The following is a 27,320-nucleotide window of genomic DNA, read 5'->3' as shown; positions in this document are numbered from 1 at the left end:
GGGGAAGGGCCGTGGGAACATCACAAGGGGGCGTGGGAACATCACAAGGGCAGTGGGAACATCACAAGGGACGAACATCACAAGGGCAGTGGGAACATCACAAGGGCCGTGGGCCGTGGGAACATCACAAGGGCTGGGAACATCACAAGGGCCGTGGGAACATCACAGGGGCGTGGGAACATCACAAGGGCACGTGGGAACATCACAAGGGAACATCACAAGTGGGAACATCACAAGGGCAGGGAACATCACAAGGGCCGTGGGAACATCACAGGGCGTGGGAATATCACAAGGGGGAATATGGGAGGGCCGTGGGAACATCACAGGGCCTGGCCGAATATGGCCGGAATATGGGAATATCACAAGGGCCGGAATATCACAAGGGAATATCACCCAGGTGGGCACAGGGCCCGTGAACATCACAGGGGGAATATCACAAGGGCCGAATATGGGAATATGGGAATATCACAAGGGCCGTGGGAATATCCACAGGAATATGGGTATATGGGGAATATCACAGGGCCGAGGCCGGGGGAATATCACAAGGGCCGTGGGAACATCACAAGGGAACATCACAAGGGGCCGTAGAATATCACAAGGGCCGTGGGAACATCACAAGGGCCGTGGGAACATCACAAGGGCCAAGGAATATCACAAGGGGCACAAGGGCCGTAGGAACATCACAAGGGCCGTGGGAATATCACAGGGGCCGTGGGAATATAACAAGGGCCGTGGGAATATCACAAGGGCCGTGGGAATATCACAAGGGCCGTAAGAATATCACAAGGGCCGTGGGAATATCACAAGGGCCGTGGGAACATCACAAGGGCCGTGGGAATATCACAGGGGCCGTGGGAATATTGGAGGAGGTTGTTACAATGAGAAGACGCATTCCCCACCTCACCCACCCCCTCCAATGTCCCCTTCCCCCTCATCCGTTCCTTCCTCCTCCTCCTCTTCCTCTTTCTTTCTCCTCCCCGTAACAAGCAACACAGAAAGCCTTTGTATATATATATATATATATCTCACAGACACAGATGTAATTACAGTGTACCTGCTCAAAGTGTGTGTGTGTGTGTGTGTGTGGATACTCTTGTAGACACATTCTCAAGTATCTCATATAAAAACCTTGACAGCTGTTAATCAACACTGAGAGAATTAAGATACTCTTGATAAAAAACCCAGAGTTGTGTTATCATAATTCCCTCACAGATGATAATGTTTATGTAGAAGTGCGAATATTGCCACACACTTCTGTACTGCCTTATCAAGACGACGCAGCTGGTGTAGGAACAAACGCAGCTGGTGTAGGAACAAACAAAGCTGGTGTAGGAACAAACGCAGCTGGTGTAGGAACAAAGCTGATGTAGGAACAAACGCAGCTGGTGTAGGAACAAACAAAGCTGGTGTAGGAACAAACAAAGCTGGTGTAGGAACAAACGCAGCTGGTGTAGGAACAAACAAATGTGGTGAACAACGGTGGAGTCTAGTCACGGAGGAGAAATATTAAACATCTCTTACTCCATTGTGTCTATCTATCTATCTATCTATCTATCTATTAACCAACCTCCTCTCCCCACCCTCCTCTCCCCACGCTCCACTCCCCTACTTTCCCTCCTCTCACCTTCTCGCCCTCCCTCCTGCTAACTGTGCCACTAATCCCTCCATGTCTGCGAGGATCGACAAAGTCCCCACAACTACAATTTATCTTCAGAGTTTTCCAACTGCCCTTCAAGGCTTCCCGGTGGCGGCCTTATCACCTGGGGCGGTGTGCGGGTCCTGCCTCCTCCTGGGACACACACACACACTTTTGCACACTCACACATCCTACCTCCATCCAGCCAGTCTGTCGGCCAACCAGCCAGCGGCCACGTCAACTTGTAAAGAAGTTGTGGTACTCCGGATATATATATATATATATATATGGTTGCCCCTCGTGTAACGAGAATGGCCGACCCAAGAGCCACCTAGGCGTGAATTTGTTTAAGGTGTAGAAGCTGTCGCCAACACAACAACCACACCCTGAGTTAACGAGTTGCATGACCCAGTGTCAAATTATAGTCCAAGAAGACCGGAATACTCGCCAACTGCACTGGCTAACCATTACCCCGGAATACGATCTGCAAATCGATTAACATCCAGGTCTCCAATTACTGCTGGGTAGACAGAGGCAAATGGCGTAAAGAAACTTGCCCATAATTTCACCCTGTCCGGGATCGAACCCGGGTCCGCTCGCCTGCCAGGCGGGCATGCTGACCACACACACACACACAACCACAGCACCTGGGAGGGCTATTATACTATATGGTTGACTGACTGACGTGTGGCTCTCACTATTTCGCTCTGCCGTACACACACACACATATACCGTCCTACTCTTGGCTCACTCCCCTTACTCCCCGTCACCCTCCACACCTCCCCATCACCCCCACACTCCCCTCACCCCTCCCCCTCACCCCCCACCTCCCCTCACCCCCACACCCTCCCCTCACCCCCACTCCCCACCACCCACACCTCCCCCTCCACCCCTCCCCTCACCATCCACACCCCCCCTCCCCCCCACCTCCCCCTCCCCACCCCACACACCCCCCCCTCACCCCCCTCCCCCCCTCCACCCCACCTCCCTACCCCTCACCCCCTCCCCTCATCCACCCCTCACCCCCCTCACCCCTCCCCCTCCCCCCACCCCCCCACCCTCCCCCCCTCCCCCTCCCCCCCCCCTCACCCCCACCCCTCCCCTCCCACCCCACCTCCCCTCACCATTCCCCTCCCACACACTCCCCCTCACCCCCACACACTCCCCCTCAACCCCTCACAGCACCAAGCATGAAGGATGGTCTGCAAGAGGCAGGAAGAAGGACACGGTAAGATCTTGAAAGCATTCCAATGTTTAAAACTGAAGCAGTATTATAGCCCCACCTCACCTCACTTCATTCTCTGCTATCCATTCTCACAACCCACAATCCATCCTCACTATTCACTATCCATCCTCACGACCCACTATCCATCATCACTATCCATCCCACTCACACACTGAATACTTCACTGTGTTGATCAATATTTACGCCCCCGTGTTAAGTATTTTGCTTACTCGCGAATAACAAAGTCTCCCACGTACCCCCAGGAGACTCACACCATCGTACACCAGTAGTGGACACCACGCGGAGTTTTAACACAGGCAGGAATACTTTACATGGAGGTTTAAAAAGAGTGATCACTGGAGTTTAGAACACCCGATTGCGAACGTGTTTGGGTTTCGAACGACAGAGAGAAGGGGGGAAGGGGAGTGGTGGGGGGGAGGGGTGGAGGGGGGGAGGGGTATACATTTTGAATACAATGGTGAGGTTACTCAAAGTTAATATACAGGATATATCTCAATTGTATTTTCCAATGGGTTAAATGTTTTTTTTTATGCAGCTAATGTATTTTCCAATGGTGAAAATTAATGTCTTGTCTCAATACAATTCCTACTGGGTAAAAATGTTCACAATACATTTCTCAGCCGCGTAAAACAGCTTCAAGGTATCCCGTTGTACGTCACACAGCATTAAACTGCATCGATGTCCCTCACACAGCCTTATACAATATCAATGTACCTGGTGACGCCTCGAACAAGCACTACACAAACACCACTTTACTACACACGCGCCAAGACTCATCTGAATATAAATTGAACTTTTAAAAAACGTCGGGGCGGCTAAATCCTGCCGCGCAAATATCTCTGATCTTCACATAAACTGCCAGCCCGGACATACAGCACAAGAGATGAGGTGAACACTGCTTGATACTGATTCTTACTGAGTAGAATGTGGGTAGAATGTCCTCTCAAGTGAATAGAGCATGATATGGATTCTCAAAACAAAGAGTATAGAAGCCCTCACAGCCACAACCTACAATAACAGGTGGTAATAAATAGCCCGCGAACTGGCCGTGTTTATGTTTGAAAGCCGTAATACCTTCCACCAACAGATAACATTCACACCGCCTAACTTTGGCTAAAATAGTAAAGATCCATTATACCAAGACTATAAAGCTCTCGTGTTATGTATTGTAAGTTTAAACACAAAGCTGGTATCATACGAGAAGACAGGTGTGGAAGAAGAGGTGAGAAGGTAAGTGTGACTCAAGACTCATCTAAGACTCAAGACTCACCAATGACTCAAGGAGACTCACCAATGACGGTCATGTTGGCGTCCATTGTGTCCTGTTCAAAGGTCGGTTTGTCTGCCAATACTTCACATCGGAGTTTACCCGAGGCGCGGTGATCAACGTGTGACAGTACCACCTCGTGCAGTGTCGAGATGCTCTTCTGAAACACAGCACAGAATATTGTTAGTCTGTCTACCTTAGCACGTGTGAATAGGTACCTAACTTTACAGTTAGGGGAAGTCAGTGAGGTAGAGTGCAGTGATTTTACATAATCATAAACAACCACTATGGTAGTGCAGACATGTCCAGTTATTTAAACAATGTCCGTTCAAGGGTAATTTTGCAATTAATGAAGAGGGAGGCATTTATGTGGCAGGGGTCCTGACACACGCTGGCAGGGTGGAAGGGGCCCTGACACACGCTGGCAGGGTGGAAGGGGCCCTGACACACGCTGGCAGGGTGGAAGGGGCCCTGACACACGCTGGCAGGGTGGTAGGGGCCCTGATACACGCTAGCAGGGGCCCTGGCACACACTGGACTGGTGGTGAGTTGAAGACAGATGTTGTCGATAACACTTAAGGGGGCGGGTGTTACTGTCTCTCACTGTTGGCTGCAGGAAGGTGTGCGTGTCAACACATACAACACACACTATAAACACCAAACACATCACACACACCATACAGACACATCACACACACCATACAGACACATCACACACACCATACAGACACATCACACATACACATTACATATACATCACACACACCATACAGACACATACAGACACATCACACACACCATACAGAGACACATCACACACACCATACAGACACATCACACACACCATACAGACACATCACACACACCATACAGACACATCACACATACAGATCCATAGATGTAGATAGATAGTTTAGTTGTGGATAACACGTTGATTCAGAGCGGTCCATCGTGTATGTTGAGAGAGAGAGAGAGAGAGAGAGAGAGAGAGAGAGAGAGAGAGAGAGAGAGAGAGAGTTGGAGGGGCGGGTGATGGACGGCCTCATAGGTTACGACAAAAATAACACAACTTAAAAGTTTGGCCAGTTTGTGAGACCAATGACTCACTGGGTAACACACACACACACACACACGAACGTGATGTAATAAAAATTCAAACACTTGTGAACCATTTAAGTGAATCACAATGAAATGTCAAGACGAGATGAGAAACGGTTGCTCACAAGGCCTCAAGTACTCGTGTTTCTCCCTTAACACATAGTTTACGGCACTTTAAATAAAACTCGCAAGGTTTTTTATGCTCTTGTGGTTTAGGGAGGCGTCCTGGGATCTACGTGCCCCGAGTCTTGCTTAAAAGGGAGAATTCTTCCTTTTGTTTATTCCTCTGATAGGTTATGATGTATATACCTGGCAGGACTACTCGCACTCGCCAAGGTATACAGTACCGTACGATAGTTTGGGTAATGTTACTGGTGGAGGAATTTTTCGTAATACATGCGTTTAACTGTGTATTAACGCGTACATATAATTAAAAACCTGATGTTTAACCCTTCGACGACAAAGGTTTGATCCTTCGACGAATATATATACATATATACACTATACAGGTATATATATATTATTTTCACGTACATATAAATTATGTCACTAGAAAACGAACACATATTACTATTTTAATGAACATATAAATTAAATGTCACTTGGGAACGAGTTAATTTATATTAGTAAATACCAAAAAAAATAATAATCCGAAGTAAAGAATTAATATTTTGTGGAGTAGATAAAAATAAACATAATTGTGGCTTTATACAGTTAATTTTTTGTGAATATATATTATGTGCATATTTAAGACACAGCAGACGTCAGGGGGAGGAGGTTAATTAATTTTTAATATATACAGTATAGATATTAAAACATACTTGGTAAACGATTTGGCTATTTTGAGTATTTATCAACAAAATGTTAACCTCGTCCACCAACCACCACACAGGGTAAAGATATTGCCTCTGATGGGAGGTGGTGGGGGGGGGGGGGGGGGGGGGGGGGGGGGGGGGTAGAGAAGTTTGGTTAGGGTGTGAGGTGAGGTGATGTCACTGATACACTCAGGTGACGTCATTCACCCCAGGGTCTATTTACCATTAGTGATAATATAATAACTTCAGCGGCGATGCTCAATAACAGGGACATATTGTATTAAATATATATTGCAAAGCCGAGATTCAATTAGTGTAAATGACAATTAATATACAACAACTAGAGATTAAGCAATAGCGACAAGAGAGAGAGAGAGAAAGTGGTGACGGTAGTGAACTTAGGAACACACTCCGCCCAGAGACCCAAGACATTCCAAGGCTTTCATTGTTCTCGCGTCTTTCTCATACAGTTTATCAGTCTCTTATATACAGTATACATCTATCTTCTCTACATTTATCACCGACGCCATACTTTAAATAGTTAAAATTGAGTTTGTGACATATACAGTACAGCAAACGACACAGCACAGCACACGACACAGCACACGACACAGCACAGCACATGACACAGTACAGCACACGACACAGCACAGCACATGACACAGCACAGCACACGACACAATTAAGCCTGACCACGGCACAGCACACGACACGGTACAGCACACGGACACAGCACAGCACACGACACAGTTGAGCGACAGCACAACACGAGCAGTACACGACAGCGCACAGGACACAACACAGCACGACACAGCACAGCAGCGTCTGGCACGACACAGACCCTCAGCACACGACACAGCTGCCTGCGCACAACGTACACGACACAGTCAGCACCACAGCCTGGCACAGACACAGCCTGGCACACACAGCACGACACAGCACAGCACACGACACAGTGGCCACGACACAGCAGGCCACACGGACAGGCAGGCCTGGCACGCACGACACAGTACAGCACACGACCGGTGTGACACAGCACAGCACACGGACTGGCCTGCACGACACAGCAGTACACGGACAGCACAGCACACGACACAGTCAAACGACACAGCATAGCCGACCCACAGCACAGCACACGACACAGTACAGCAGCACGGACACCGTACAGCACACAGCACAGTACAGCACACGACCAGATTACAGCACACGACGCAGTACCACGACACGGCCAGCACACGACGAAGTACAGCACACGACACAGCACAGCACACGACAGACACAGCACACGACACAGTAGGCACACGACACAGTACCACGACACAGTGCAAGCACACGACCTTGCAGCACACGACACAGCACGCACACGACACGGCCAGCACACGACCTCCGAGCTGGTCTGACACAGTACCGACCTACACAGCGACCTGCAATTGGCACAGGACACAACTGGCCACGACTGGTGCAACGACAGCCTGGCCTGACACAGTACAGCACGACACAGCCTGCACACGACCCTGGCGGCCACGACACAGTACAGCACACGACACGGCTGTACCTGACACAATTACAGCACACGACATTACAGTACGACACAGTACAGCACACGACACGCTGTACGACACAGCCACAGCACACGACACGGGCACGACGGCACAGCACGACACAGTGGAGAGCACGACACGGTACAGCACAGACCTGGTACAGCACCGGCAGGCACAACACGACACAGTACAGCACGACACGGCACAGCACACGACACAGTACAGCTGCTGACCCACAGCATGGCACGACACAGTACAGCGCACGACACGGCATGGCCACGACACGGCACAGCACGACACGGCCTGACACACGACACGGTACAGACACAGCAGACGACACAGTACAGCACACGACACAGCAGGCCATGACACAGCACAGCACACGACACAGCACAGCACACGACAGCCACACGACATGGCCTGACGACAAGCACAACACGACACAGCACAGCACATGACACCAGCTGACACAGCACACGGCACAGCACACGACACAGCACTATACATATTATCCTTATAACACTCTCATAACACTATACCAAATCATCACAATTATCACTCTCATCCCCACGGGTCAAAGGTCATTTCTAAGGTCAAATCACCATCACTATCATCCCCACGGGTCAAAGGTCATTTCTAAGGTCAAATCACCATCACTATCATCCACACGGGTCAAAGGTCATTTCTAAGGTCAAATCACCATCACTATCATCCACACGGGTCAAAGGTCATTTCTAAGGTCAAATCACCATCACTATCATCCCCACGGGTCAAAGGTCATTTCTAAGGTCAAATCACCACTATCATCCCCACGGGTCAAAGGTCATTTCTAAGGTCAAATCACCATCCTCGTTAAAAAGACGTTCCAATTTATATATTTTTTATATATCCATAATCAATACTACGCAATTAATGGTCAAAGAAATTCTACGTATAAACATTAATTTTGTACCGATACCGAATGACGTCATCAAACAATCGTAAAATAACTTAGTAGTTCCTTATTAGAATTATTTTATACACGATATACAGTACATTTAGTCTTCAACACCTGTTAGCTCATTTAATTATCAAGGAAAGAAGGATTTAATTAAGGTAATAACTAAGGTATTATTGTTATTATTTGATGCCTTATATGTTTTATTTATCTGTTTTATAATGATGATTATTTTTATTGTTCTGTTTCGGTAATAAGAGTTAAGAGTTACCGTTTATAAAGAGGGCTCGGTTACCGTTTTTATATGAGAATTAAGTTACCGTTTCTGTATCGCTTCTCTGTTGTCCAATCATCATCTGTGTTCCGTATTGTCTAACGTCCAATCAGCTGTTTTTTCTTTTCTTTTCTTTTCTTTTTTTCTCTCAATTTCTTTATATTTTTCCTTAAAACGTTTCAGAACCTTTACGGCAAAAAAAATCTTTTATTTTTTCCGCACGTTTTCACACAGGAAGTTAACGATGAAAGAGCGTTCCCTTGTTACCTCCCCACCCCCCCTCTTATCTCCCCACCACCAGCTCTAACCTCCCCACCACCACCACCACCTCTTACCTCCCCACCACCAGCTCTAACCTCCCCACCACCACCACCTCTACCTCCCCCAAGGCACCACCACACCACCTCTACCTCCCCACCACCAGCTCAAACCTCCCCCACCACCACCACCTCTTACCTCCCCACCACCAGCCTCTAACCCTCCTCACCACCCTCACCACCTCTACCTCCCCAATCACCGTCTTTCCCTCCTCCTCCTCCCCCAATCTAACCCCACTTCCCTCCTACCTCCCCACCACCACTTCCTAAACCCTCCCCAACCCAACTTCCTTCTTCCCTCTTCAATTGATAAAAATTGAAGGATTAACATTCCTGACATTGTGGGGAGGAGGGGTTATGTTTTGCCCCCGCCGTGACAACAGCGGGTAACAGGTCCTTTCTTTCTCTCACCTCCCTCCCTCCCTCCCTCCCTCCCTCCTTCGTCCACTCTGCGCTACTGCAATTAAGTCCGACTTGATCATTAGTGATGCCACGGTGGCCAGACTTGCTTAATTGAGACCACCGCCGGGAGAGTAAGGGAGGGTGGGAGGGGGAGAGAAGTAAGGGGGAGGGGGTGATGAAAGGAGGTAGAGAGGTGGAGGAAGGAAACTGGACAGGAAGGAGTGAGGGAAATGAAACAAGAGAGAGAACCTTCCACCCGCTGAGAAGGACGGACGGACGGACGGACGGACGGACGAGTACTTGTTTTAACGTTACCCATTTTCTGTAAGCACACCATCATACTTCATCCCCTTGCCACACCACTATAACTCACATCTGCGCCTCCTGCCACACCACTCACCCCTGCCACATCACAATACCCCACCACCACTTCCCCCTGCCAGCCCGCCATACACAGCCCACGTTAACACCCACTACACAATTCCTGTTTACAATGTTAATCTGGCCAACAAGCGAGAAAATTCACATGAGAACAAAATGAATGGTGGGCACCCCCCCCTCCCTAGGACTGTCATCAAAGCTAAAAAATCATGTTTGTTGAGTAGAATAAACGTTTTAAATCTGGACCAGGTCACATCTCTTATTATTGGCGGGGTGGGAGGTGATGGGGAGGTGATGGGAGGGGGTGATGGGGGTGGGGTGATGGGGGTGGGGGTGATGGGGAGAGGTGATGGGGGAGGGAGGTGGGGTAGGGAAGTTTGGGGGAGAGGAGAGGGTAAAATTTTACAGTTAAATAATTCACGACCCATATGTACACTCGACGTCATGTTGTGAAATCAGTCAACACCAACCTGACATCACATAAGGTTTCACCAGACCAAGTATACCAGCTGATGTATGTCGTCTAATCTAGTATATACCTGTACACTCAACCACTAAATGCTCGTTCACCTTTCCCCATGAACCACGAACCCTCCGAGAGATTCAGACTCGTGAACCTGAAGCAGTAGACATTGATTCAAGAGTTTGAAGGCTTTAGCTCATGAGAAGCGATAAAAAACATGATTTGGGTGAAGGTCTCTCTACCTCCTGCTACTGGTTGGGGTAACTACTACAGCGGGTGGTCCTGAAAGAGTAAGACTAGGAATGATTACGGTAAAATGATTTATATTTTACCAAAGGAGTCCCACATAAATATCCTCAGTGCTTTATGGCGTGTACAGAGACTATATGTTTTGGTGGAGGCAGAAATGGCTTTGTTTTTACGCGGTGGTGATGGGTTAGTATTGGTCTCGTGTTGTGATGTATGATGGTCTTGGCTTGGAGAGGATGGCGGTGGACGTTTTATGTGAATGTAGGACGTTTGGGCCACAGGACGTTTGGGCCACAGGACGTTTGGGCCACGGACGTTTGGGCCGTGACGTTTGGGCCACGGACGTTTGGGCCACAGGACGTTTGGGCCACAGGACGTTTGGGCCACAGGACGTTGGGGCCACAGACGTTTGGGCCGTGACGTTTGAGACCACGAGACGTTTGGACCACGTGACGTTTGACGTGACGGTTGGGCCACGAGACGTTTGACCAGGGACGTTTGGGCCTAGGACGTTTGGGCCACGAGACGTTTGGGCCACGAGACGTTTGGGCCACAGGACGTTTGGGCCACAGGACGTTTGGGCCTGGGACGTTTGGGCCGAGACGTTTGGGCCACGGACGTTTGGGCCACAGGACGTTTGGGCCACAGGACGTTTGGGCCACAGGACGTTTGGGCCACGTGACGTTTGGGCCACGGACGTTTGGACCACGTGACGTTTGGGCCACGTGACGTTTGGGCCACGTGACGTTTGGGCCACATGGGACGTTTGGGCCTGGGACGTTTGGGCCACGTGACGTTTGGGCCACGAGACGTTTGGGCCTAATCAAAATTAAACTAACCTAACCTAACTTTGAAGGCCCAAACATCCGCTTACCGTTGATAATATAATATACGCTGCTGCTGCCTTACACTGTGGAGCTCTGAGGCAAGACGGGTCGGGTCGTAAGCTAGGAGAGGAAGGAACATTCTTACGTTGCTTCATGAGAGAAGATCAAAGGGTAAATAACTCCAGTCCAAGAATGATAGTTTTTGTGAGCTGCTCTGACCCTGGAGGGAGGCTGCAGGGAGGTGTGGGTGAGGGAGAGAGAGAGGTGTGGGTGGGGAGAGATGGTGCTGGTATGTGGGTGAGGGAGAGGGTGGGTGGTATGTGAATGAGGGGAGAGAGGGAGGTGTGTGGGGCAGGGAGGGGTGTGTGGGCAGGGAGGCGGTGTGTGAGCAGGGGAGGTGGTGTGTGGGTGAGAAGTGGTGGTGTGTGGGTGACGGAAGGGTGGTGGGGTGATGGAGAGGGGTGGTGGTGTGTGGGTGAGGGAGGGGTGATGGTGTGTGGGTGAGGGAGAGGGAGGGGTGGTGGTGTGTGGGTGAGGGAGAGAGGGTGGTGGTGTGGGTGAGGAGGGGTGGTGTGGGCAGGGGAGTTGTGTGGGGTGGGGGTGGTGTGTGGGTGGGGTGGTGGTGTGTGGGTGACGGGAGGGTGGTGGTGTGGGTGATGGAGGTGGTGTGTGGGTGGGGAGAGAGGGTGATGGTGTGTGGGTGGGGAGGGGGGTGGTGGTGTGTGGGGTGGGGAGAGAGGGGTGGTGGTGTGTGGGTGGGGGGGGGTGGTGTGTGGGCAGGGGAGGTGGTGTGTGGGTGGGGAAGGGTGGTGGTATGTGGGGTGGGGGGAGAGGGGGTGGGTGGTATGTGGGTGGGGGGTGGTGGTGTGGGGAGAGGGGAGGTGTTGGCGGGGAGGTGGTGTGTGGGCGGGGGTGGTGTGTGGGCAGGGAGAGGGGTGGTGGTGTGTGGGCGAGGGAGAGAGGGGAGGTGTGTTGGCGGGGAGGTGGTGTGTGGGTAACGGAGAGAGGGGTGGTGGTGTGGGCAGGGTGGTGTGTGGGTGGGGAGAGGGTGGTGGTGTGTGGGCGGGGGGAGAGGGAGGTGTGTTGGCAGGGAGGTGGTGTGTGGGTAACAGAGGGTGGTGGTGGTGTGTGGGCAGGGAGGTGTGTGTGGGTGAGGGGGTGGTGTGTGGTGTGTGTGGGGGCAGCTGTCATTGAAATCATGGGACCAGCAATTTCAGCAGAGGTTTGAAGACTAAATAATTTTGTTGGGGGAAAGAGTGAATAATAATGAGGACACACACACACACACTAATCATTTGCTTATCCAGTATTTTTACGAACAATAGCGAGTCTGTGGGAAAAGGTTCAAACAATTAAGTGTGTGTTTGTGGGGGGGAGGGTCGAACGCTGGGTCTCGTGTTTTACAAATGAGTGTTTACAACACCACCACACACACTGAAGTCACAAAGAGATCGTAACAGCTACTTGCTTACAGGTGTATGCAGTGGAAATAAAACTTCTTATTTAATATAACAGGTAATAAGTGTATATCTTCCTCTTTTCCTCATCCTCTTGTTCTTCCTCAATTCTCCCCCTCTTCCTCATTCTTCCTCGGATCCACAAAAAGTAACCTCTTGGGGAACCCAATTCACGCTCACACTGATTTTGTGACCCGTCTGTCTGTCTGTTCTTTCCTCTTTGTCTCTGTCTCTTTGTCCGTCTCTGCCAATTTCTTCCTCCGGGTTACTACAAAACAACACACATGAGTCACAATCATATTACGTCACGCTTGGTGTATTCTGTGTGTATGTGTTCTCTGTGTGTGTCTCTCTCACTGTCCCCTCCCTCTCTCTGAACCCCTTCACACACACACACACACACACCAACAGTATCAACACTAATACTCACGTCTACAGTAATGCCTGGTGTCTTTGGGTGTTTGTTGGTGGGGACGTAACTGAAGAAGATCTTGTCGTCTTTCCACCAGGTGAGGGAGTACAGCTCGTCTCCGCTCAGCTCGAAGGAACACGAAAGAGTGACCGTGTCCCCGCGGTGGCTGTCGGAGGTACACCTATACCTGTGATCTGAAGTGTCTGCCCTGCCTCGTCTGATAGGGGGAGAGATGGGGGGTTAATGGGGTTAGTGATGGGTGTGGGGTGGTTGATGGGGGGTTAGTGGGGGTTAGAAGGATGGGTTAGATGTTTCATATCTCCTCCTCCCTCTCGTGATGATGGCGTGAATGCTTGTATTAAAGTACAAAACAAAAACATTATTCTCAATTGTTGATGTGTGAGGTTCTGCTGAAGGAAAGACAATGTTGGTGGTGTAATATAAATATTCACGCGATCACCATGAAAAATCTGTTCAAGACGAGACACCATACAATAATCAAATATAGGTGTATTTTTTATGTGTTGTATCTATATTTTGTGTCGTCTATATTTTTTGTATCGTCTATATTTTTTGTATCGTCTCTATTTTTGTATCGTCTCTATTTTTGTATCGTCTCTATTTTTGTATCGTCTCTATTTTTGTGTCGTCTCTATTTTTGTGTCGTCTCTATTTTTGTGTCGTCTCTATTTTTGTGTCGTCTCTATATATATATTGAACACCTCAACCCGCCAGGATTCGAACCCACAGCCCACGAGCCCATGACTGTGACCGGGGAACGCTAACCGCTGGACCACCAGTATACTAAAAGCAGTCTTAGACTTTGTTATATTTCACACAAAGCCTGTTCAACGACTTATGGCGCCGTGAACCTCTAATGGGGACTACCCGTATCACGTAGGTGGTCAGAGTAATGTTTTACCAAATCCGGCTTCGAAACACGAGGATCATATATATTTCATTAGCCCAATAAGCACTGGGACTTCTACATAAATCAACATCTCAACCAGGATTCGTGTTTCGAAGCCGGATATATATATATATATATATATATATATATATATATATATATATATATATATATATATATATATATATATATATATATATATATATATATATATATATATATATATATATATATATATATTTTTTTTTTTTTTACACTGCATACCTCTCTACTACAGTCACACCATAAACAATGGCAATATAAGACACTTCAGCGAGGAGAAAGGGGGGGACGTCAAGGTAAACACTATCTTACACACACACACATATATATATTTTAGCTGTCAGCCAGACCTTGGACGTGCGTGAGGTTGTCATCTGTGTCGCCCCACTGACACACTTCATCCTGACACATCTCTGAACAACCTTGTATCAGGAGGCCAGTCATACCAAGGTAGGTTATCTACCTACCTTGAGTCATACAGCGTCACCACCAGTCAAGAAACATGCAATCATTGGCTCGCAGGGAAGGAAGTGACCAATAACCACGTCACGGGGAAGAAAAGTGACCAATCAGGGCATTTCAGGTGAAAAAAGTGACCAATCAGGGTATCACAGAGAAGGAAGCGACCAATAACAGCGTCACAGGGAAGAAAAGTGACCAATTAGAGTATCACATGAAAAAGATAACCAATCATTGTGACCAAGTTATTTTGTTTTCTTGGAGTAAACAGTAAGCACACTTTGAACAGGTGGTTAAGTGACGAGTGGTGGAGAGGGAGGAAGATAAGGAGGGAAGGAGGAGATAAGGAGGGATAAAGGGAAGGGAGGGTGGAGAGAGGGAGGGATAGAGGGAGAGGGGGCGGAGGGAGGGAGGGTCATGCAATACCTCCCACAATCAATTCAGGACCTGCCCGGCTCCTCCCCACAAGTTTAAGGCAGAACCCATACTAAGGGGGGGGAGGAGGAGGAGGAGGAGGAGGAGGAGTGGGAGTGGTGGTGGTGGAGGCAGTAATCAGTGTCTCCGGCCAACACAGACACCACTCAAACATATCGGTTCAAGTCCACCTCGACCTACACCAATCCAGGAGCTTCCTCGCCCTCCAACACGGCCACCTGACAGGGGTTTCAAAGGGTCTGTTCTCACCTGATCCCCTTCCCCTGAACCCCCCTGGGCCCCATCCCCCTGGACCCCTGACCTCCTCCCACTTGAAGGTCTTGATATCTGTGATGATAATACTGAATTTTCTTCAACCTCACACGCGAAGGCTATTAGGGTGAGGAGGGAATGGTGAGGGGGGGGATGGGTGAGGAGGATGGAGGTGAGGGAGGATGGAGGTGAGGGAGAATGGGTGAGGGAGGGGACGGGTGAGGGTGAGGGAGGATGGAGGGTGAGGAGGATGGAGGTGAGGGAGGAATGGGTGAGGGAGGGATGGGTGAGGTGAGGGGGAGGATGGAGGGTGGGGAGGATGGAGGGTGAGGAGGAATGGGTGGGGGAGGATGGAGGGTGAGGGAGGGAATGGGTGAGGGGGACGGGTGAGGGAGGGAATGGGTGGGGGAGGGGGTGAGGGGAGGATGGAGGGTGAGGGAGGATGGAGGGTGAGGGGAGGGAATGGGTGAGGGGGAGGATGGAGGTGAGGGAGGATGGAGGGTGAGGGGATGGGTGAGGGAGGGATGGGTGAGGGAGGGGGATGGGTGAGGGGGGGGATGGGTGAGGGAGGAATGGAGGGTGAGGGAGGGATGGGTGAGGGAGGATGGAGGAGAGGGAAAGGGAGTTGTATGAGGAAGGGAGTGAGGGAAGGAGAGCACTAACACAATAGTCACACACACGTTATAATAAAGATGGTGACGACTGTTATACCTTATTACTGTCACGCCATCCCCCCACCTACTCTCTCTCTCGGCTACAACGACCGGCCCCCGGAGTATAACGACCGGCTCCCGGAGTATAACGACCGTCCCCTAGGGTATAACGACCGTCCCCTGGGGTATAATTCTCCCAATGAGGCCAGGTAGTTAACTTTCTCGCTGTATGCTAATAGTAGCAAATCCCGCTTAATAAGACACAAAAATGATCTAACCTAAGGAGCGTAATTTCCAAGTTTCATTAACAAAATAAACTTAATTCATTTTTTCCAGTATTGTTTAACTTCTGTGAAACTGACACACGTACAACATCAGGTCAGATATATTAGAAAAAGGTCATTAATGTTCTCAAAATTAAAAAATATATATATTAATATCTTTTCGTAGTTTTATTAAACATATATCGCTATTATCTACCAGTTATTTTATTGTAGTGACAGTCTAACGCTTACACCAGACCCTTATGGAAGTATATTTGTACTTCACGAGGCTTATATGTTAAAATGGGTGGTGAGAGAGAGACATTAGAGTCCAGGCAGTAGAGATAATATACATTAAACAGAATAATATATATAACATAAACAGATAATATAAACAATGTTAGATATACAGAGAATTAAAACAAACATCTCGTATATATTCTTACATGTGTACAGGGACTCTATGACACACACACACACACACACACACACACACACACTACTCGGAATTTAAATCTAATTAAATTCCTTTGACGATGGAGAAGTGGGGTGAGGATTAGCTAATTACTGGTCGTTGTCTTACGCTTGGTGACTCCTGAATGTGAGATTAGCTGCGATTAATTGGTTAAGCTGCTTCTCCACCAATCACCAATTAAGATGACTGGATCACTAGCCAGGTGTTTTAGTTCGTATTTAGTCCAGCACGCGATACAACCCTGAATGTTTTAATACCCTGCTGGGGATGAGAGAGAGAGAGAGAGAGAGAGAGAGAGAGAGAGAGAGAGAGAGAGACACGCGTCGACAGATCAGGAACACGAAAAGAACAGGTTGAACACAGGTGAATCAATGACCAGGTGTGTGTGTTTGATCACCAATTAAGTGAAACACCATCCAGAGTTCGTGTCCAAATTACTGATTAACATGAGAGGCTCAAGTGAACAAGACCATTCATCAGGATCTTTACATTATATACCACACTCACCCCACCTCACCTCACCCCACCCCTTCACCATCCCCACCCCACCCCACCCCACCCCCATATGTCTAGTAGCACCCAGTGTGTTCACCTCCACCCCTGTCCAGTATCACCCCATGTCCAATACTCACACCTAGTGATCTCAACATTAGACACACAAAATCACAGCAGGACACACAGTAAAGTCTTCACAGGACACACAGTAAAGTCTTCACAGAACACACAGTAAAGTCTTCACAGGCCACACAGTAAAGTCTTCACATGACACACAGTAAAGTCTTCACAGCAGATACACAGTAAAGTCTTCACAGGACACGCAGTAAAGTCTTCACAGGACCCACAGTAAAGTCTTCACATGACACACAGTAAAGTCTTCACAGCAGATACACAGTAAAGTCTTCACAGGACACACAGTAAAGTCTTCACAACAGATACACAGCAAAAATCTTCACAGCACGACACACAGTAAAGCATTCACAGGACACACAGTAAAGTTCCTCTCTACAGGACACACAGTAAAGTCTTCTTAACAGCAGGACACACAGTAAAGTATTCACAGCAGATACACAGTAAAGTCTTCCTACAGCAGACACACAGTAAAGTCTTCACAGCAAGACAATACAGTAAAGTCTTCACAGGATTACCACAGTAAAAGTCTTCTACAGGACACACAGTAAAGTCTTCACAGGACACACAGTAAAGTCTTCACAGCAGGACACACAGTAAAGTATTCACAGCAGATACACAGTAAAGTCTTCACAGCAAGACACACAGTAAAGTCTTCACAGGACACACAGTAAAGTCTTCACAGCAGGACACACAGTAAAGTCTTCACAGGACACACAGTAAAGTCTTCACAGCAGATACACAGTAAAGTCTTCACAGCAGATACACAGTAAAGTCTTCACAGGACACACAGTAAAGTCTTCACAGCAGATACACAGTAAAGTCTTCACAGCAGATACACAGTAAAGTCTTCACAGGACACACAGTAAAGTCTTCACAACAGATACACCAGTAAAGTCTGACTGTATTATGCAAACGTGTGCTGGGACTTGGGTACACGGCGGCCATTGGAGAGCAGATAACACCACGACATTCTTAACACCCAGAAATTCTTCACATAAATATATATATAATACAAAATGAGAACAAAGTGTTGACATTTTTTATCCAATTTCAGTGTCTATCCAAACCTTTTCTCTGTTCCGTTGTGGCTTGTAAATATTAATGGCTGAAAGTGCAGGTTTAGGCCAGGGAGGTAGGTCCAGGGGAGGTGGCCTTTGGCCATCCTAGGTAGGCTGGCTGTGCCAGGGGGAGGTGGCTAGGTGGGAGGGCCAGGGGAGGTGGGAGGGAGAGGTAGGCATGGGGAGGTAGGAGGGCCATGGGGGAGGTAGAGGTGGGAGGCCAGAGGTAGGCTGGCCAGGGGGAGGTATGGGAGAGGTAGGCTGGCCATGGGGAGGTGGGGGCCAGGGAGAGGTGGGAGGCCAGGGGGAGGTAGGAGGGCCAGGGGGAGGGGGATGGCCAGGGGGAGGTGGCCAGGGGGAGGTAGGAGGCCAGGGAGAGGTAGGAGGGCCAGGGGGAGGTAGGGGAGGGCCAGGTGGAGTGGGAGGGCCAGGAGAGGTGGGAGGGCAGGGGAGGTGGGATGGGGAGGTGGGAGGCCAGGGAGAGGTAGGAGGGGGGGAGGTAGATGGGGAGGTGGGAGGGCCAGGTAGGGGCCAGGGGTGGGAGGCCAGGGGGAGGTGGGAGGGCCAGGGAGAGGTGGGATGGCCAGGGGAGGTAGGAGGGGCCAGGGGAGAGGTGGGAGGGCCAGGGGGAGGTAGGGGATGGCCAGGGGGGAGGTAGGGGGAGGAGGCCAGGGGAGGAGGGGCCAGGGGAGGTAGGATGGCCAGGGGAGGTGGGAGGGCCAGGGGAGGTAGGAAGGCCAGGGGAGGTAGGAGGGCCAGGGGAGGGTAGGGTGGCAGGGAGGCCAGGGAGGGGGAGGAGGAGGCCGGGGGGAGGTAGGGAGGGCCAGGGAGAGGTAGGTGGGGAGGAGGGGAGGGCCAGGGGCCAGGGGGAGGCCAGGGAGGTAGGGAGGGCAGGGGGAGGGGAGGGAGGGGAGGTAGGAGGGCCAGGGGGGAGGTAGGAGGCCAGGGGAGGTAGGAGGGCCAGGGGAGTGGGAGGTGGGAGGCCAGGAGAGGTAGGAGGGCCAGGGGAGGTAGGAGGGCCAGGAGAGGGGAGAGGTAGGGAGGGCCAGGGGGGAGGTAGGGAGGCCAGGAGGAGGGAGGAGGGGGAGGTAGGGAGGGGGGGAGGTAGGAGGGGAGGTAGGGAGGGCCAGGGGGAGGTAGGAGGCCAGGAAGGGGGCCAGGGGAGGTGGGAGGGCCAGGGGGAGGTAGGAGGGCCAGGGGGAGGTAGGAGGCCAGGGAGGTAGGTAGGGAAGGCCAGGGGAGGGGAGGCCAGGCCAGGGGGAGAGTAGGAGGCCAGGGAGGTAGGAGGCCAGGGGGAGGTAGGAGGGCCAGGGGGAGGTAGGAGGGCCAGGGGGAGACAAGAGACGGGCTTGGATGGGTGGTATTGAAAGTTTTGGTCACTGGAGACAAAAAGCTCGAGAGGATTGGTACAGACAGACTGAATATGTTTGGGGGGGGGGGAGCTAGGTCGTGGTCGCCTACCCTAAGAACCTGAGAATGACGTTTTGGGTGATGTATATTTAGCTCAAATAGACACAGACAGACAGACACAAAACGTAAACTATACATACATACATATACATACATACATACTCACTCAAATAAAACACACACACACAAACACACGACGACAAGCAACAAAACAGAAAATAAAAATTAATAAAATAAAATCCAGGTAGAAGGAGACATATTTCTTCGTTATGTTGATTTTTGGTGAGTATTTTAAACTTTAAGCTTCAAGTTAAATAAGCTGGATGGTAAAAGCTTGGGACGGTAAAAGCTTAGATGGTAAAAGCCTCCACCAAAATCTGCAGCCAGGACAACTTTTATGTTAGTCAGAGAGGTTAAGGTTAACTTTAGCCTCGTCTCTCATTGCTGCCTTCAGGACAACCTTGTGTGGCAGAGTTGCTAACACACTGGACTAAGTACCTTAATAAGGCAAGGTAAGACGGAGGTATACAGTGCTTTAAGAGGTCATGGGGTCACACACACCTTAGTGACCTCACTGAGTGAGGACGTTTCTCCTGGCGCTCAGCAGCAGCCAAGGTCATCCCGTCGACCTGTAGTTACTTAAGGTAGTTCAGTACTTTTACGGGTAGACAGTGCGTATTTTCAAGGTGTCAGTGACTCTAAGTGCCAGACTTGTGAATATGTGTGTTCCAGTGGCACGATATCGTCGCACCGACCTGTTTCGGCTGAAGTCTGGTGCCGGCTATCCTCCACCCCACACCATCACTCTACTAAAGGCGCTGAGTATCTTCCACAACCGCGGCTGCAGACGGGGTCGCCGCATTCCTAGACGAATCCCTATCATCACACCGAACAAGCATAGGAAAGTCAAACCAGTACTTGAAAGACAGTGTACTCGCTATGAAGTGCCGCGACTATGGTACAGCCTACCATCCCTATTGCTGTCCAATGTCACATCTTTATGCAACAAGGTGGAGGAGGTCAGTGTCACAGTGAAGTCAGTTGGTGCAGGTATTGTGGTGATTACCGAGGCGTGGCAAATTGTTCCTGAGATCTGTGCCATAGAAAACTGAGTTTTTTCACCACCTTAGAAAGGACAGGAGAGGTGGGGGTGTAGTTCTGTACTGTTGCAGTGACCTCAAACCATCACCCCTAGGTGTTAATGAACCTGAAGATGTAGAAGCCTTGTGGGTTCAGATCACTCCCACCTCCCACCCTCGCCAGCTTGCCTCCCTCATTGTCTGTGTATGCTATCATCCCCCCCGCGCACCAACCGCCAATGTATTGATTACTCATATTATAGACACTGCTGACTCCCTGAGATCCAGATTTCCATGTGCTAAACTAGTGATATGCGGTGACTTCAATGAGTTAGACATCAGTGACATCACCCAACACCTCCACCTTTCACAAATAGTAGACTTTCCCACACAAGGCAATGCCACCCTTGACCTCATTATGACTGATCTCAGTAACCACTACCTTCCCCCCCAGCCGCTGCCTCCTATGGGACGCAGCCCCCACCTGTCCCTGCTGTGGTCATCTACCCCCACCTTCTCACCACCAGAACTTACCGACCCACCCCAGACTCTGCTATGCGGCGTTTTGGACAATGGATAACCCGGTATCCCTGGACGATGTGCAGAACAAATGGGATAATTACCTGGACACTATCACCAAAGCCTGCCACCACTTCTTTCCAGCCAAAACACTGAGGATCCACCCTGATGATGTCCCGTGGATTACGCCCCGCATAAAAAGACTTATTGAGCAGTGCAACATGGCATACTACACCAACTACCGCCTGGACAAAAGTCTACGTAACCAGGTCATCAGGGAAATCAAGTCTGTTAACAAGACTTATTATCCCAGGAAAGTGCACGGCCTCAAGGAGGTCGGCATCGGTCAGTGGTACTCCAAGGTAAAAGATCTCTGTGGTCTTAACCGTCAGTCTCCCACACTTCCTTTCATCTCACATTTACCTAGTGAGGAGGCAGCTGAGATAATTAACAACCATTTTGCTACCATATGTCATACCTTACCCAGTCTTGACCTCACTCTCCTCCCAGCTTACTTACCTTCCCCCTCCCCACCTCCCAGTGTCCAACCATATGAAATCGCCAACAAACTCCTGAAATTTACATCCAAACGCTCCACGACCCCAATTGACCTCCCAATCAAAATATACAAGGAGTTTGCAGTCGAACTTGCCACCCCCCTCTGTTCTATTATTAATGCATCCCTCAGACAAAGCAAATGCCCTAATGAATGGAAAACCGCATTTGTCACCCCCATCCCCAAGGTCACCACCCCACAGTCCCGTAACGACCTCAAGCCAGTTGCCATTACCCCCATACCCAGTCTACTTTGTGATGACTTTGTTTTTGAGTGGGCATTTGCCAGTATCTATCAGTCAATTGATTTACAGCAATTTGGCAATATGAGGACCTCCTCTACATCACACTGCTTGGTGAGCTTTCTGGATTTTCTGCACAAAAACTTGCAGAAACGTAAGACATCACTGGCCGTTGCCCTTGTGGACTTCAGGAAGGCCTTTGACTTTGTTGATCACTGCACTGTTATCAACAAGGCTATTGCACTAGGGCTGCCCACCAAACTGGTCTCATGGCTCACTGATTTCTTGAGTGGACGTCGCCAAGCAGTGAGGTATCAGGGCTTGGTCTCTACATTCCAACACCTCACCTGAGGTGTTCCCCAGGGGATCAAGATGGGACCACTGTGCTTCCTCATCCTGATCAACGACACTATCGGACACTCCTCACAGGTGGAAGTACGTGGATGACTGCACTGTGGGGGTTTCAGTGGACAACACCTCACCAGACTACTCATCGCTCCAAGGCACCCTGGACAGGCTACAGGCATGGACTACGGAGAACAAGGTCACCATCAACCACACCAAAACCGTAGTCATGCATATCAATACCGCCACCACTCCAGTGCAAGCCCCAGCAGTCACAGTGGGTGCCCATCCTCTCCAGCTGGTGCAGTTTGCCAAACTCCTGGGTGTAACTATAGACAACAAACTTGACTGGAAGGCCCATGTAAATAACACAGTCAAGGCAGCCTCGTACCGTCTCTACATGCTACGAAGACTTAGGTCACTTGGGACACCCACGCCAGAGCTGAGGACCATCTACAACGCCTTTATTCTCCCCAAACTAACGTATGCGTCACCAGCCTGGTCGTCTTCTCTCAACTCCACCCAACAACGTCAGCTAGAGAAGGTACAGAAAAGGGCCTGCAGAATCATGCTCGGCGCAGAATACTCCGGCTACACCAACGCTCTCTCCACCCTGGAAATGCCATCCCTCAGTGACCTCCACCACCAAGCATTGGAAAGGTTTGGCCGTGGACTACTGCACCACCCTCGCCATCGCCACCTCCTGCCCCCCACCCAACTCGCGCAGTCCGCCACTACAACAAAATTCAGCCCATAAGAGCCCGCACTGATAGATATAAGAACAGCACCATCCCATCTATTGTTAAAATAATAAACAACTCCTGATTTATGTACTGTACAGCCCTGTAAATGTATTCAATGCATAGTATATCATTATGTCTAAATCAAATGTAAGTCTGTATATTTTCAGCTACCGGCTGCAACTCTATTAATAAACCGTTTATTATTATTATTATTATTATTATTACACACACATACACTCCCCCCCCACACTTACTGAGATGGGTATGGAGGGAGATGTGGAATGGGGAGGGAGATGTGGAATGGGGACGAAGATGCGGAAGGGGGAAGGATATGTCAACGGGGTATGTAGAGGAGGAATAACAAAGGCAGGGGGAGACATACATACTGAGGCAGGAGCAAGCAAGCAAAATCTTATCATGCAAAAATCCATTATATGAAATCGCGGTTCAATTCACATTCGCTAAATCCTAAGAAGGAAAACTTGGTGAAGTGCGTCTCATGGTAATTTATATCTGAACAGTTTAATTCGCTTGAGTGAGTTTAGGTAGAAGGAGAGTTATTACAGACCCGAATTATAATGACGGAAGGTGGAACTTGAGGTGGAGCTATTTTTTTTTGGGGGTCCAGTTCCACCGCCGTCCATACCACTAACTGTTCCACTACCATCCTCCATCACCACCAACTCGACCACTACCACTATCTTCAACCATCCCTCCCCCACCAGCACCAGTACTATTCTCTTCTACCACCACCACTACTTTACATATTCTAAACTCGGCAACAACCTTCCTAAATCCCAAGTTGGGCAAGAAAAGTTGAGGGTTTTTTGTTGTGGGATATTACACCTTAGTTACACCCCTCTCTCTCTCTCTCTCTCTCTCTCTCTCTCTCCTGTGGTATGATCTTGTCTTCCCCTACCCTTACTGGAGAGGGGGGGGGGATATATGTGGAAGGGAGATGCAGACGGGGCATGTAGAGGAGGAATATCAAAGGGAGGGAATAGAGACAGGGAGAGAGGGGTTATCAAGGGATTAGTGAAGGTTATAAGATTACGATGATAGACAATCTGTGTGTGTGTGTGTGTGATCGTCTACCCCGTCTTGCATCACATTGACTCCCCCCTCCCCCCACACACAAAAAATACTCTGTTTGGACACGTAAAAATACTCTGTTTGGACACGTAAAAAATTTCTGTTATGGGATACGTGACTCACTCCTCTCTAGACTAAAAAGAAATCGGTACTGATACGCAATACGAGTTTAAGACCTCCCTAAGTCAAGGTTAAATTCATGGGACTCTTTAGATCTTTACAAATATTCATAATTAACTCCTACAAAAACTACTGTACACAATTTTCCGCACGTGTTGCCGTGCAAAAAAAAAATATTATGTAACCCGTGTTTACTATTTACCTCTTGCTAGGCTGGCTAATTTCAGTGTTGTGGCAGCGATATATATTCTTGGAACTACTTTGTGCAAATAGGGAAAAGCGAAAATATACTAAAAATATATAAAAACTATAAACTAACGAGAATTATATAATGAAAGAAGGAACACAGAAGGAAAATAAGATAAAAGGAGAAGAAGGAAGAAATGGAGAGAATAATCGTCTTTCTTTTTTCACTATTTATCGTTTAGTGTTTTAAATTTTGTCACTGTTCTTTGAGGTGAAATTATATAACTTAACTCTGAACACAGGTGAGAGACGGAGGCTAATTAATATTCTTTCCCCACAAGGTAAAGAAAATAAGCAACATGAAACACAGATTAGGGCTTGGAAAAACAGATTAGAGCTTGGAAACACAGATTAGAGCTTGGAAACACAGATTAGGGCATAAAACCACAGATTAGAGCTTGGAAACACAGATTAGGGCATAAAACCACTGATTGGAGCTTGGAAACACATGTTAGAGCTTAAAACCACAGATTAGAGCTTGGAAACACAGATTAGGGCATAAAACCACTGATTGGAGCTTGGAAACACAGATTAGAGCTTGGAAACACATGTTAGAGCTTAAAACCACAGATTAGAGCTTGGAAACACATATTAGGGCATAAAACCACAGATTAGAGCTTGGAAACACATGTTAGAGCTTAAAACCACAGATTAGAGCTTGGAAACACAGATTAGGGCATAAAACCACTGATTGGAGCTTGGAAACACAGATTAGAGCTTGAAAACACATATTAGAGCTTAAAACCACAGATTAGAGCTTGGAAACACAGATTTGAGCATAAAACCACAGATTAGAGCTTAAAACCACAGATTAGAGCTTGGAAACACATATTAGAGCTTAAAACCACAGATTAGAGCTTGAAAACACATATTAGAGCTTAAAACCACAGATTAAAGCTTGTAAACACAGATTAGAGCATAAAACCACAAATTAGAGCTTAAAACCACAGATTAGAGCATGGAAACACAGATTAGGGCATAAAACCACATTAAAACCACAGATTAGAGCTTATAACACAGACTGGAGCCAGGATATAAGAGATTAGCTTCCGAATACATCAATTAGATCCGACAGTAATTTTCCGGCTCTACGAACGCCCACAAAACTTAAAAAAGGCTTAACATGACGAGAGAAAAAACAACATTGAGAGAATTAAAATCGAATTACCATAAAGATTAATGGTAATGTAGTGGCACGTAATCCCTCACGTTGGTAATGGCGTCGAGAGGTAAGTGCTACAGTGATAATGTTGGCTTTTATGACGACGAAAAACAACGCCATTAACTTAACCCCTCCCCTCCCCTCCTTCCCTACCCATAGTACCTCTCCGTCCCTACCTTTTCCCCTCCTCTCTACCCCTTCACCTAACCCTCCACGCCCCGGAGGTTAGTTCAAAGCCAACAGAGTATAATGAATTAGATCTGTGAGTATGATGTCTAAATTACTCCCCCCTCCTTGAATATGATGTCTAAGCCCCTTGAGAATCATAGTTTAATGACCTCTAAACTATGTCTTAACCCCTTGAGTATGATATATATAACAAAGAAGTATGTCTGTGTGTGTGTTTGTTTGTGTGTTTGTGTACATGTCTGTCCGCACGAGAATCTCGGAAACTACTTTACCGATCTGTAGTGATGATGGATGGTGTTATATGTAGTGATGATGATGGATGGTTTTATATGTAGTGATGATGATGGATGGTGTTATATGTAGTGATGATGATGGATGGTTTTATATGTAGTGATGATGATGGATGGTGTTATATGTAGTGATGATGATGGATGGTTTTATATGTAGTGATGATGATGGATGGTGTTATATGTAGTGATGATGGATGGTGTTATATGTAGTGATGATGGATGGTGTTATATGTAGTGATGATGGATGGTGTTATATGTAGTGATGATGGATGATGTTATATGTAGTGATGATGGATGGTGTTATATGTAGTGATGATGATGGATGGTGTTATATGTAGTGATGATGGATAATGTTATATGTAGTGATGATGGATGGTGTTATATGTAGTGATGATGGATGGTGTTATATGTAGTGATGATGGATGATGTTATATGTAGTGATGATGGATGATGTTATATGTAGTGATGATTAGACAATAAAATAATAACAGTTTAATGCTAAAAAAATATACTTTGCTGTGCCGTTGTAGTGGAAAACATGGTGGAACTTACATACACCGTTAATGAACTATTGATGGAAGAAGACGTTTTGGGGACTGAACAGTGAGACAATGTGGAGCCTCCCGGAGGGTGGCGTCCTACCGTGGCCTAGCGGATGAGCCGCCCGGAGTGAACAGCGAACAGTCGGTCACAGGAAACAGATCAGGAAAGGGAATACCGTCTTAATGCTAACAGAAAGCGAACAGAGGACAGTCGGTCACAGGAAACAGATCAGGAAAGGGAATCTCGTCTTAATGCTGACAGAAAGCGAACAGCGAACAGTCGGTCA

At 48.4% G+C, this 27,320-nt stretch overlaps 1 protein-coding gene across 5 annotated transcripts in view; it reads right to left on the bottom strand.

Moving 5' to 3' along the window:
- LOC121870197 overlaps positions 1 to 27,320 on the bottom strand; it is a 115,587-nt gene that overhangs the window by 11,562 nt on the left and 76,705 nt on the right. For 4 of the 5 annotated variants that reach the window (XM_042371957.1, XM_042371962.1, XM_042371959.1 and 1 more), the window contains exons 3-4: positions 13,341 to 13,539; positions 4,174 to 4,309 (exon numbers count right to left, since the gene is read on the bottom strand). In XM_042371957.1, the coding sequence (XP_042227891.1) occupies positions 4,174 to 4,198 (25 nt within the window). In that variant the 5' untranslated portion in view covers positions 4,199 to 4,309; positions 13,341 to 13,539. The remainder of the gene's footprint in view (positions 1 to 4,173; positions 4,310 to 13,340; positions 13,540 to 27,320) is intronic. The other variant, XM_042371961.1, reaches the window with a different exon arrangement.

The sequence above is a fragment of the Homarus americanus genome, unplaced genomic scaffold (assembly GCF_018991925.1).
Source record: "Homarus americanus isolate GMGI-L3 unplaced genomic scaffold, GMGI_Hamer_2.0 scaffold12264, whole genome shotgun sequence".
Lineage (NCBI taxonomy): Eukaryota > Metazoa > Arthropoda > Malacostraca > Decapoda > Nephropidae > Homarus > Homarus americanus.
The sequence above is the reverse complement of the archived record's forward strand: the minus strand, read 5'-3'. Positions and strand labels throughout refer to the sequence as shown.